Genomic DNA, 12,245 nt, shown 5'->3' with positions numbered 1-12,245 from the left:
CACTGCAGGATGACTGGGCAGAAGGATAAGTGAAATGCGGTGACCTCCAGCAGTGCCCACTCATTTCACAGAGACTATAGGCAAAATGCCAAGAAATGTAAATATGCCACAACGTATGACATCATAGCTTTGATGTCCAAGCTGTTCACATACTGTGATATCCAAACACGCTGTGATATAGGAGCTAGTATCTAGTATTATTACTACTGTCCATTGAAGGAGTGACTCAGGAAATATTTATTAGTGACAAACTGAGTGATTATTCTGTGTGGTACAGTGACAGCTGTGGCTGTGTGCTCATTATAATAAAAAAGAAAAAAGACTAAGAGTCCTACAGAGAAAACCAAGGGTTGGGTAGAGTGGAACTGTAGGTTCCAATCTTGATCCTGTTGGTGGTTTTCCTTATGGTCCTGGCTGTTTCTGTTTTTTACTTTTTTTTTTTTTTTTTTTTCCCTCTGATCTTCATATGGTTTTATCTATTAGTTCTGTAAGCTCTCTGACACTGGGAATTATTTCTGGTATGGCACCACAGAATCATTTCTGGACTTGATCAGATTACAGCAAATAAAATTCAATGGGCTTTGATTCATTGGCTGTTCACTTTTACTGTGCAACTAATCATCACCCTTATGATTTGCCTACCTTATTTCCAGCTCAATTTTTGTAACTAACACCCTGTCATTCAGTTCTGAACTCTGTTTTGAATATGGCAGGAGAACCAATCTTTTAGAATGTGTTAAGGTTGAATTTGAAGGCCTGTTAAGCCATTATATTCAAATGAAGCCACTTTGGGGGAAATGGACAAATAAAACTGAAATGAAAGTTCTCAAAATATGTTTCCAATATCTAACTCAGTGCAATAAATATTATGCAAGGTGAATGGCTTCTGTCCAAAGCTAACATCTCTAATCTTCTGCTAGCCAAAATACACAACACAGAAGTATGCATAGGGTGTGCTTGAATCTCCTATTTGGGGCAAAGCTTGAAGTTTTCCATTCAGTCTTATCAACTATTGTGCTTTATAAAACAGGAGCAGCTTACACGGCTGTCTGCTGCACCCACTTAAGTCAATCACAAATCTATACATACTTTTCTCCAAAATAAAGCAAGAGCTGGAAGTCATGGGCTGTAGTAAGTCAGATGAAAGTAGAGTGTTCTCCCTTGCCTTGGCAAAGCAATGGGCTGGGATGCATGGTGGAAAAGTTCAGGTTTATCATGGTTCCAAATAAAACCACATACTTATTTCAGGCTGATTATTTCCTAAGCTTTTTTCCTGACTCATTATTCTGGTGACAAACAAACTGTGAATCCTGAACCATCTTCCACTCAGGAGACCTAAAGATGACGTGAAATTGTCTCCAGTTCTGAAGGTGATGCTGCTGCCAGCCCAATAACAGTCAGGTTTTTGTCAGTGTTATTGTGATTGCTGTCATTATCTGAATGTGATTCTTAAGGTGAAAAAGCAATGCTTTTTCATAGATGGATTGTGTTTTCCTTTTTTTATTTTCAGTTCTTCTTTAAGATATTTTCATGACATTTCAGATTTTTGTACTGCAGGTGACTTCAGGGAAAAAAAAAAAAAAAGACTATTTAAAAAAAAAATTGTTAGGATTTTTTTCAGTGAAAGTCTTTTTTTTTTTCATCCTGTGTTTTTGGGGAAAAAATTAACAATAGCCTTACTAAACACGGCTGTTACTAAGATGGATGTATTTTTTTCCCATAGATGATGTTCATCTGATTAATGAGAAGTAGCTGCTTGGAGATTGGGCGAATTTTTTCATTGAGTGCAAGTTGTCAGAACTTAATCCTTCTATTGACTTAGATGGACATAGTCTACAAACAGAGGAGAGGTTTTGCATGACAGAGGAATTACCTTGGTTCCTGTAGCCTTGGAGAGATTGTGGACAGATTATAATTCAATATGAGGATTCCAACTCTAAGCATAATAGCAAGATGACGATGATTTCTAGACATTTCCTTCCCTCCCTGCAGGTTGACTATCTATTTATCAATTGAATTAATAAAGCAGTTCTACAGATTAGCACGATATTGCATCTTCATGCTCTATAGACAGACCAAGTCCTGCTCTCATGCTGGGAAGGATTGAAGGCTTGTGTTTATATAAAAAGAGGGAGAGAATGATTCCAGTGGGATTACTGCAGTTAAAATGAAATCTTTTATTAAAAGAAAGATGTCTTAATCTCAGGCTAAAAAGGGAGATTGGTAATTTCTAGAGAAGGTGAATGGTTGAGTTAAAGACAACTGGGGAACTTAGAGGGTTATCTTGACTAACAACTTACTAAGTCATACAAAAATAATTGAGATTTTAGGTTGTAGCAGCTGACTTGAGAGTGCACTTATCCCTCTATTGGGCATAGGCCTCAGATAAGGGGATCTGCTTTATTTAGTCTAAGTTATTCTAATGAGAATTTTAGAAAAAGCAAAATAGAGTACAAATGTACTTATTGGATTGTTGCTGTAAGAAGTTATGTTTAAAGAAACAAGCCGTTCATTTTGGTGCCACTTCAGGCATTTGCAGAGTTGTCAGTTAAAAAACAAATATAGAAAATATTAATTTATCTGTTTCACCATCGCTACTGATTACTAGGGATGTTATTGACATATACAACAAGAAAAAAATAAGTTTACCAGTCGAATAAATACACTTTTTTTTCTTTTTTCTTTATATGAACATGAATATTTTACAAAACCCCATAGCACTATGGGAAATAAAGATCCTTCTACAAAAAGAAGATGTAAGTCAGTGTTACAATAAAGCTTTAGAGTTTCAAAATGTATCTGGGCAAAGAGACAAAATCAGCTAGAAGGCACTCTTGATTCACTGAGAAGGTCCAGTCTGGAAATGCTGTCAAAACATCCAATTCGTTCATAAATTATCTCTCTTCTCTATTCCAAGGGATTGCACGTAATACTAATGTGGTCAGGAAGGCTGCAGTAGATTCAGGAGGAATGAAGCTATGGCCACGTAGAGAGGAGCAGTCACTGATGGCCATAATATGGTGGCTGAGGCTGAGCTTGTAGGCTGAGGCTGGGATGGGTGATCTGAGCGTGGCCTCTGGTCCAGCCGGTTGGAAATCCAAATGGGAGGTTTGACTGTGATGTAGCCATTGGTTATCCTGATATAGGAAGGCAACGTGGTGGTGCTAAAAGAAAACACAAGAGAAGGAAATTAAATGGGAGAGCCCTTATCTCTGTTCTGTGAGCTGTTGTCCAAGCTGGCAGTAACAACAACCATGTCAATCACAATTATTTTTTTGCCCTCAGTAGATCACAGAGAGACTCCCAGAGGACGCTAATTGTGATGGTCTGGACACAGCTCTGATTCAGGAAGTCCCTTCAATTCTGGCTGCTGGTAGAATATAACCAAAGAAGAGATCACTCTTGATGAATTTAATTTATTGCACTCATTTTTTATTTTTTTTAAGCATCCACTACTGGCCATCTTTCAGAGACTGTGACAGGTGTATCCTTGTACTGAACCATTTGGAATGTCTCAGAGCTATGATTTCCCACCAAGGACTTGATACCAAGTCCAGGAGGGGCCAAAAGAGATGTCCTTCTCCTGTTTCACACCTCATAAGGAATTCCCTAGGATCCCTTACAAAACCAATAACTTTGGGCATAGGAGACCAAGCAGTTTCATTTCTTTTCCTAGTTTTAGGGAATTCTGGATCCTATGACAATGCCAAAAACAGACGCAGGGTGAAGTTTCTCCAGCTGTGGCTTTGCCTCAACAGTAGTGTGATTGCTTATTGATTGCAGCTTGAGTTAGTACTTTGATTTGAATGTGCATGTTGGAATTCATCACGATTCCCATGACAGTAAAGGTCAAAAAAGTCAGTTCTCCATTGATTTGCAAGTTTTAAGTTGTAATTTCCATTTCATAAAATGCTTCCTTTGCACCCAGCACTGGATGGTCCATAATCCATCAGCTGTCACAGAGCAGCATACGTGAGTATGCAGACTGTGCAAGGTAGATCCTGGACTTAAAAACAAGGCTCTGCTGCGGAGCAAGGGGGAAATAGACAAGTCCTTCTGAAAACAAGATGTGACACGAATACCTGCAGATTCTCTCTGTTACTTCTTAAATCTTCCATAGAGGGAATTTGGGAGCACTAACAATGACCTTCACATAATTTTTTTTTATGGTGTAAGAAGCTCTGCAGTCCTGTAACTATTTAGCTACAGTATCTGAGATCCTGACCCTGGAGGAAAAAGGCTGTGCCTTGCGTAAGATCAGATAAAAGGAACAATACTTCGTTCCAGATTCATGCACAGAATTTAGAGGCAATGAATGCTTTTGTCTTTTTCTGTCTAAGCCAATACTGAGATAGCATATAATTATCACCATTGTTCAGAGCTTTTTAGCTCAGATGCTTAAGAAGTGTTGAATTGCTCATAAGCTGTAAGAAGATCAGAGTCCACCCAGAAGAGGGCACTGGTAAACTCATGCTGGTCAACATCAAATGCAGCAGACAATCACAGCACATAGCACTTCAATTTTTAGTTTTAGGGTAATTCTTTTCAGTTCCTCCCTCATTCTTTACACTGTCACCACATTTTCTGGGTGGGACCTTAACTGATGTGCGATGAATTGGAGGTAAAGGCAGCCTAGAATTAAAGACATGGGGACTGCTTCATGAGAACAGATACTCCATTTAGCCAGTATTATGTCTTGATAGTGAGAAGGAGTGCTTATACCAGAGGAACAAACTGCTGTAAACAGAGGATTCTGAAATCACACAATGCTGGAGACAGCTCTTATCTAAATTCCTATAGTGAGTGGTTGGAGTGTATCTTTAACGGATGACACAGGGTATGCAGCTTCAGAACTTGTGATACTGCAACAAAAAACATCACATTTGGGATAAGGTTATGCTCTGTTTTAAATCTCTAGCTCCATACTGTTTGCCCTTAGTAAGGTGCTTGTACTCTTCTTCAGGTGACTTGTAGCTTTACAGAAATAAACAATTTAGCCCTAAGTTAAAATTAAGTTTGCAAGAAAGGTCTGGCTTTTGGTTTTCAAATGTCACCGCAATGCCATGCAGGATTTACAGTTGGGTATATCCTACTCCTGACCCATTTTATGGGCTTGCTTCTCCAGTGAGACTAAAAGGTACGATGTCCCTTGCACAGACTGTCATTTTGCACCTCTGGGATGTATGATGTGAGTTGTCTGGGGTGGGGGACAGGCTGGTTAGGGATTCACAGCCAACCGGAGGGTTCCTAAAGGAGTCTTAAATCAAGAGTTTGCATTTCTGTATGATGTGCTTCCATTTTTTAGCAAACTTCCAGAAGTGTTTTGCTTTGGTGGTTTTTTTTTTCCTTCCTTGAAAAAAAAAAAAAGGGGGGGGGACTATTAACTTAAAATCCAGGGCTTCCTGTCAAGAGACCTGAGAAGTTTTTACCACTCTTCTCAGCCAGTGAGGTCATTTACTGGTTTCAAGACATTAGATTTATAGAGATGTTTCTTTGTTAAGATAAATATTGTTAGGTGGGGTTATTTGTTAGTTAAAAAAAAAAAAAAAAAATCCGTAAGTGCTTTAATAGGGAAGAACAGTGTGTTTCCATTAACGTGTACAAGACACACAAATAGCAGATGAATCATAACTTAGCCATATAATGTATTTTGTTAAATGCAACTCCACTTCTAGCATGCTAGCCTACTGCCCAGGTGGTCTAGAGATAAAGAGAATGATCACTTTTAACAAACACTACGTGCCTTCTTGTAAAATCTTTGGTTCAAGATTGTAACTTGACCGTTTCTATGGTGAGTGGGAAGAGAAATCTCAGTTTCCAGGGGGTAGAGCCTTAGATTCATTAAGGTTGGAAAAGACCACTAAGATCATCTGTCTAGTCCAACTGCCAGCCCATCGCCACCATGCCCTCTGGGGGTCTTCCTTTTCCTGCAGGTTACACAAGGTAAGACAGCTTGGTTTGATTGCAACCTATCTTAGAGGTGGCTCAGGTGATGAGAGAACTTTTCCAAGCTCATTCTGAGCACATGTGCCCAGGCGTGTGGGAATCTCACTGACTCCCATAGGAAAGGAGAATCAGGGTCCCCTGAACTCAACTGGATGCTTCCCACTGACCTCAGAGAGGTTTTGATTCTTCCTGAACTGTATGTGTGATTCACAAGATGAATCACAGATCTTGGGGATAATAAGCTAAATTATTGTCACACATTCTCTTGCCAGATGAGGCTATTCCATGCTTGAGTTTTTTGCATCTGATAAAAATGTCTTTAGTAAAACATTCCACATGAGTGATGATGAATAGGCAACCAGTGGCTCTGCTGTTCATACGTCTCTTTTTTGCTCCTGTGTATGGGATTGTTTTAAGAATTTGGAAGACTCCAGGTATATTTTAGCCAAAAGACCTGCGGTATCACATTCACAAGCTTGTACTTTTGATCAGATAATAGGGCAGTTTTTCAAATCACTGCATTAGTCATACATTGTCTTACCACCACTAGAATGTGTAAAACTTTCTCAAAAATGGGGCCTCAGTCACAGGCTGTATGAACAGATCCTACTGAATCCAATTACATGAATCAAGTCCTTTATGCTGGGGGTACGCTGAAGCACCTTGATGATTTGGGAGCATGTTAAAATTGAAAATAAAATGCACACACAGCCCCATGGGGGAATTTCTGTTCTGGTTTAGCTTGCAAGGAGCTTGGAAATACATTTTCAGTTTAACTTCAGGTTTATTCCCATATGCAGGGCACATTTGACCACGTGTGACACCACATCAGAATCACAGAACACAGGGCTAAAGAGGGACTTTCTGGCCCATCTGTTGCAAAGACTGGGAGATCGAAACTCTCCTGAGCTGTATGTCTAATCCAGTCTTCAAAACTGCATACAATGATAGCAATTCCAGAGTCTCTGCAGAGAGATCTGACATCCAGAATTACTGCATCATGTTTCACCAAATATCCCATGCTACAGCTCGAGTTCGCGACTCCTGCTGTCCCCACAGACCCGTTCATTCCTTTCCTTTTCTCAGCAGCCTTTCAAGTAGTTTGAAGACTTAACCATGTTTCATCTCAGTCTTCTCTCATATGTCTGAACAATTCTCCCTACTCTTTTTCTGCAAGTCCTTGTGAAAGTCCATGAGAAGCTCTGGTTCCCACGTAGGAACCCACTTTGCAGTTTCCATGAAGATGGTCTTTTCACTATTTCTGCTCCCAAACCACCCGTACTGGAAGCATAAAGCTCCCAGTAACTGATCTCAAGCTGATGGAAAATCGGTGTACTCTGAGGGGAGGGGACTGGCTCAGTTCTGGTGATACTCAAATTGCTCCAGGGGAGCTTCAAGTTGGGTACCAGGAAATATTTCTCCTCTGAAAGAGCAGTCACGTACTGGCAAAGGCTGCCCAGAGAGGTGGTGAGGTCACCATCCCTGGAGGTGTCCAAGAATGGTGGGGATGTGGCATTGAGGGACATGGTTCAGTGGGTAATACTGGTGGTAGGTGGACCGTTGGATTCGAGGATCTTTTTCTCACCTTAATTACTTGATTCTATGAGTTTGTATTTGCATGCATTTTTTTTTTTATCTGCTGCCATCTTTCAGTCCCAACATGGTTTCCATTCAAATTGGAGGAAGTGGCCTTTTAAAGCAGAACTTAAAAAGTGTTTAGGGATTTTCCTGGATCAAAGGAGCTATGTAAACGCATGACAAGTATTTTAAATAAATATAAACAAATGTGGATTCAGGCTGCCTTTCTTACAGTATGAAATCTGATGAAAGCAGCTTATTAAGATGATGTGCTAGCATAGATTGAACACTGAAAATAAGCATTTTTCAACTGAAAACCTTTTAATACTGCCTTACTTGTGAACACTGTTCTTGCAGCCAGTGGGATAAGTCCTGCAGGATGCTGAGTCTCAAATGAGCAGGACTCTTAGCTCTGCAGGCACAAGTGCTCCCAGAAAGGTTCATCTGCACATACCTACAACTCAGCACGTTCTAAAACCTCTTGCAGGATCAAGGCCAACAGGCTCATGCTTTGGCAAGATTCATTCAGTTCATCGAAAAAAAGAAGAAAAAAAACAGAAAACTCCAATCTGGATCAGATTAAGGAATCAGAGTTTTGTCCAGGGGAGACCATTCATTTGCAGTAGTGCAGTAAGCTGCCTTTGCATGTCTGGATGAGTGAGCAATCTCACACACTGGTTTGTGGCCAACAGAGAACACAGGATGGGCCAAAGAAGAGCCTTATCTTTATTATCTTCCCTTTATCCTGAAGCTACAGGGAGCCTAGGTCTTTGGCCATTTTCCATTTTCTCCACTACAAGAATCTGCCCTTTCTACAAGCACAGAGAGGCAGATAAGCCACACTGCTGGTACAGGGGTCAGGCAACAACATCAGGAGCATTTCAACAACCTGCCACCATCAATCTGAGCTTCTCTTCCAACAGGATATCAATGGGAACTATACTCCCACCTGCAAAGAACTTGGAGCACAGACTCTGCTTTATTTCAGTGCTCTGCCTCCCCTAGAGACTGCTGGCAAGCCAGCCATTCCCCTTTGGAATGAACATTTGGAGCCTCCAGCCTCCGAGCAGAAGCAAAGGGAGTTGGACTAGATGGCCTTTAATGGTCCCACCTCAAATGATTCTATGATTCTATGTCTGTGATGAGCCCTGCTCTTTGTTAGGGCATTGGCTTATCTCTAGGAGGAATAAGAGGGTAGTGAGGGAAAGGAGGAAATTGGAAGCACAAGTTTCACAAGGCAATGGCTCTGAAAGGCCAAAAAGCCATGACCAAGCATGCCAGGATACTGCTGCACTCTATCAAAATGTGCCTGGCATAAGGCAAATCACTGGATAGATGGTGGGGGGGGCATCTTCCTTGCCAGATCCAAGAATGCAGCATACAAGAACAGGATGCCTCCCAGACATGCTGGAGAGAGGCTGTCAGCAGTACCTGCAGAAGATGCCACCAAGGAGAATCACAAATTGTCCTTCAGAAGCCCTGGACTTTAACAGGATTTAAGGGTGGGATTAATTGTAGCTACAGGCTACAATTAGGCAGACTTGCAGTCAGAGCTATTTATCTGTGTTTTCTTTACAGCCAATTGGGAATGAGACATCTCCAAAGGACACCATCCCCACAAAGGCATCTCCAAGAATGAGCTGTCCTTCAGAGCCTTCCCTCTGGAATTACGGTCTGTTGAACCTCAGCTAAATTCATGTCCCATTGTGGACTTTGATTGGTAAGGACAGCCTACTGCAGTCTTTCCTAAATCAGGCTTGGGGAAGAGAAAGATTGCTCCTTTCATTGTGCAAAACACAGTGAGGAGTAGAAATGAAGATTACCTTCAGGCTCTATCTGGACTTGAAGAGAGGTGCACAGATAGAACAGAACTTGACAGGGAATGTTAAAAACAACAAAATGGGATTATCTAGGTACACTGGCCAGAAGAGTCAGGCCAAAGAGAGCATACTTCCTTTGGTAAATGAGAAAGGAGAACTGGCTATAACAGATACGGAGAAGGCTAAGGTACTAAATGAGTTCTTTGCCTGGTCTTTGTTGGCAGCCAAGATTCTTGTATTGCTCACATCTTTGAGCCTGTAGGTAGGAACGGGGAGAGTAAATCCCCCCCTTCTGTAAGAGCAGAGCAACATCAACTCATGAGACTGAACATATACAAGCCTATGGGGCTGGATAATATGCATCCCAGGGTCCTGAAGAAGCTGGCTGATGTGATTGCTGAGCCACTCTTCATCATATTTGAGAAGTTGTGGCTGTTGGGAGAAGTCCCCACGGACTGGAAAAAAGAAAATGTCATTCCCATTTACCAGAATTGGAGGAAGGAGGTCCCAGGGAACTACAGGCTGGTGAGTCTCACCTCTGTACCTGGGAAGATCATAGAACAGATCCTCTAGAAGACATGTTAAGACAGATGTAGGATGAGCAGGTGATCCAAGATAGCCAGCACAGCTGTATGAAGGGAAATTCATGTCTGAGCAATCTAGTGGTCTTCTATGATGGAGTGATGACATCAGTGGACAAAGGGAAGGTGACCACTGTCATTTACCCGGACTTGTGCAAAGACTTTGACGCGGTCCACCACCACATCCTTATCTCTGAATTGGAGAGATACGGATTTGAGGGATGGACTATTCAATGGATAAGGAATTGGTTGGAAGGCATTAGACAGAGGGTTGTGCTGAATGGCAGTGTGTCTAGGTGGAGACTTTGATGAACGGTGTCCCCCATGGATCTGTCTTGGGACTGGTGCTACTCAACATTAAGTTCACCCTCAGCAAGCTTGCTGATGATACCAAGCTGAGTGACGCAATTGACACGTTAGAAGGAAGGGATGGCATCCAGAGGGCTTTGACAAACTTGAAAGGCGGGCCTGTGTGAACTTAAGGAGGTTCAACATAGCAAAGTGCAAGGTCTTGCACTTGGGTTGGAGTAATTCCAGATACATATACAGACTGGAAGAAGAGCTCCTTGAAAACAGCCCTGGGGAGAAGGACCTGGGGATCCTGGTGGATGAAAAACTAAATATGAGCCAGCAGTGTGCTCTTGCAGCTTGGAAGGCTAATGGCATCCTGGGCTCCATCAGAAGAGGGGTGGCCAGTAGGAAGGTGATTGTCCCTCTCTACTCTGTTCTTGTGAAGCCCCATCCAGAGTACCAAGCCCAGATCTGGGGCCTCCAATAGAGAAAAGATGTGGAGCTGTTGGAAAGGGTGCAGAGGAGGACCACAAAGATAATCATAGGGCTGGAGCACCTCCCTTAGGAGGACAGGCTGAGGGAGCTGGACTTGTTCAGCCTGGAGAAGGCTGCAAGGAGACCTTACCGCAGCCTTCCAGTATTTAAAAGGGGATTATAAAAATGAGGGTGTAGCAGAAATGCTAAGTCACAGCTTGAAACAGTAATTGAGCACCTGGTGGGAAGGCAGGGCCAACCCAGGGAAGCTCAGGTGCATGCAATGTAGCTGAGTGACTAGACGGGTTGGAGCCAGGATCCACTCCTCCCCCAACCTAATTTAAGGGTTAACAGTGAAGATCAGGGTATCTTGCTGGAGATCCCTGCATACCTGGAACCTTTCAAAAGTAAGCAAATTTTCTTCCTTTATTTCTGCATCTGTAGCTGCTAGTGTTTGGGCTTCTCCTCATTTGCTGTAACCTAGGACTTTGCCACCCCACTATTATTGTTGTACTTTCCATCACATTATAGTATTACAGAAAGGAATCAGCTTTTTAAAGAGTAGATAATGATAGGATGAGGGGGAATGATGGAATGGTTTTAAGCTCAAGGAGGGAAGGTTTAGATTGTATGTCAGGGGGAAGTTTTTTACAGATGCCTAGAGAGGTTGTGGATGCTCCATTCCTGGAAGTGTTCAGGACAAAGCTGGATGGGGCCCTGGGTGGTCTGGTCTAGTAGCAGATCTGGAAGTTGGTGGCCCTGCCTGTGGGATGGGGGCTGGAACTTGATGATCCTTGAGGTTGCTTTCAACCAAGCCATTCTTTGATGATTTGACAGCAGCAGGGATACTGCTGCTGTCTTCTCAATCCCATCTCTTAGGGAGCTCTTGGGTTTGCCTCAGAAGAAGAGAGGGTGATTCATGGGGTCCTGTGGAGGAGGAGGACCCCAAGAGGAGGTCAGTGCCCAGTTGTCTCCAATTCTGGCCCATGAGCTGAGAGCCAGGAAAATCTATTTTTTATCCCCGTGCCACCCATTGGTGAAACACAAAAACCTTGTTAAATCACTTCACTTCTATTCCTCTCCTGACTCACAGTTGAGTCAGGACCTTGAAGTGTCAGTGTGAGAGTGAGGACAGAGAGGTGCAAAGGGAGACATGTGCATGTGTTTAGCAGGTAGGGAAGGAGCAGGTGAGAAACATCCCCAGCACAGCCTGAGGGCACTTTTCTGACCTGAACTTTCAGCGGGTGGGAAAGGTTTGGGATTTTTTTTGCACCTTATGGTTAGGTTTAAGTTTCCCCTGTCCCTAGAGAAGACTGCATATGGCCCCATTCAACCTCCTGCCCTGAAACGCTGCAAGAAAACCTTACAAATACCTTCCCTGCAGATCGTGCACCAGCACATGTGGCAGGAGCAGAATCAGGCCTGCAGCTACTTTTCAGACAACTACAGAGTGGTGTAAAAACACAGAATGCTGTAAAAACCAATAACCTTTGAAGCACACCCCCTGAGTAATTACCCCATTCCCATCTAATGACTTAAAGATGTTATATTCCTC

The 12,245-nt window shown here is 42.4% G+C and overlaps 1 protein-coding gene across 1 annotated transcript in view; it reads right to left on the bottom strand.

Annotated features, from left to right (window-relative positions):
* Window positions 1-2,941: 2,941 nt before the first annotated feature.
* Window positions 2,942-12,245, bottom strand: part of TRABD2B (TraB domain containing 2B) — a gene marked incomplete at both ends in the record, with an annotated part of 255,725 nt that continues 246,421 nt past the window's right edge. The window contains one exon of the mRNA XM_079535809.1: window positions 2,942-3,164. Within this exon, the coding sequence (XP_079391935.1) occupies window positions 2,942-3,164 (223 nt within the window). The remainder of the gene's footprint in view (window positions 3,165-12,245) is intronic.

This window comes from Tetrao urogallus (genome assembly GCF_951394365.1).
Source record: "Tetrao urogallus genome assembly, chromosome: 5".
NCBI lineage: Eukaryota > Metazoa > Chordata > Aves > Galliformes > Phasianidae > Tetrao > Tetrao urogallus.
Note: the sequence above shows the minus strand (reverse complement) of the source record. Positions and strands in the feature narration are given on the sequence as shown.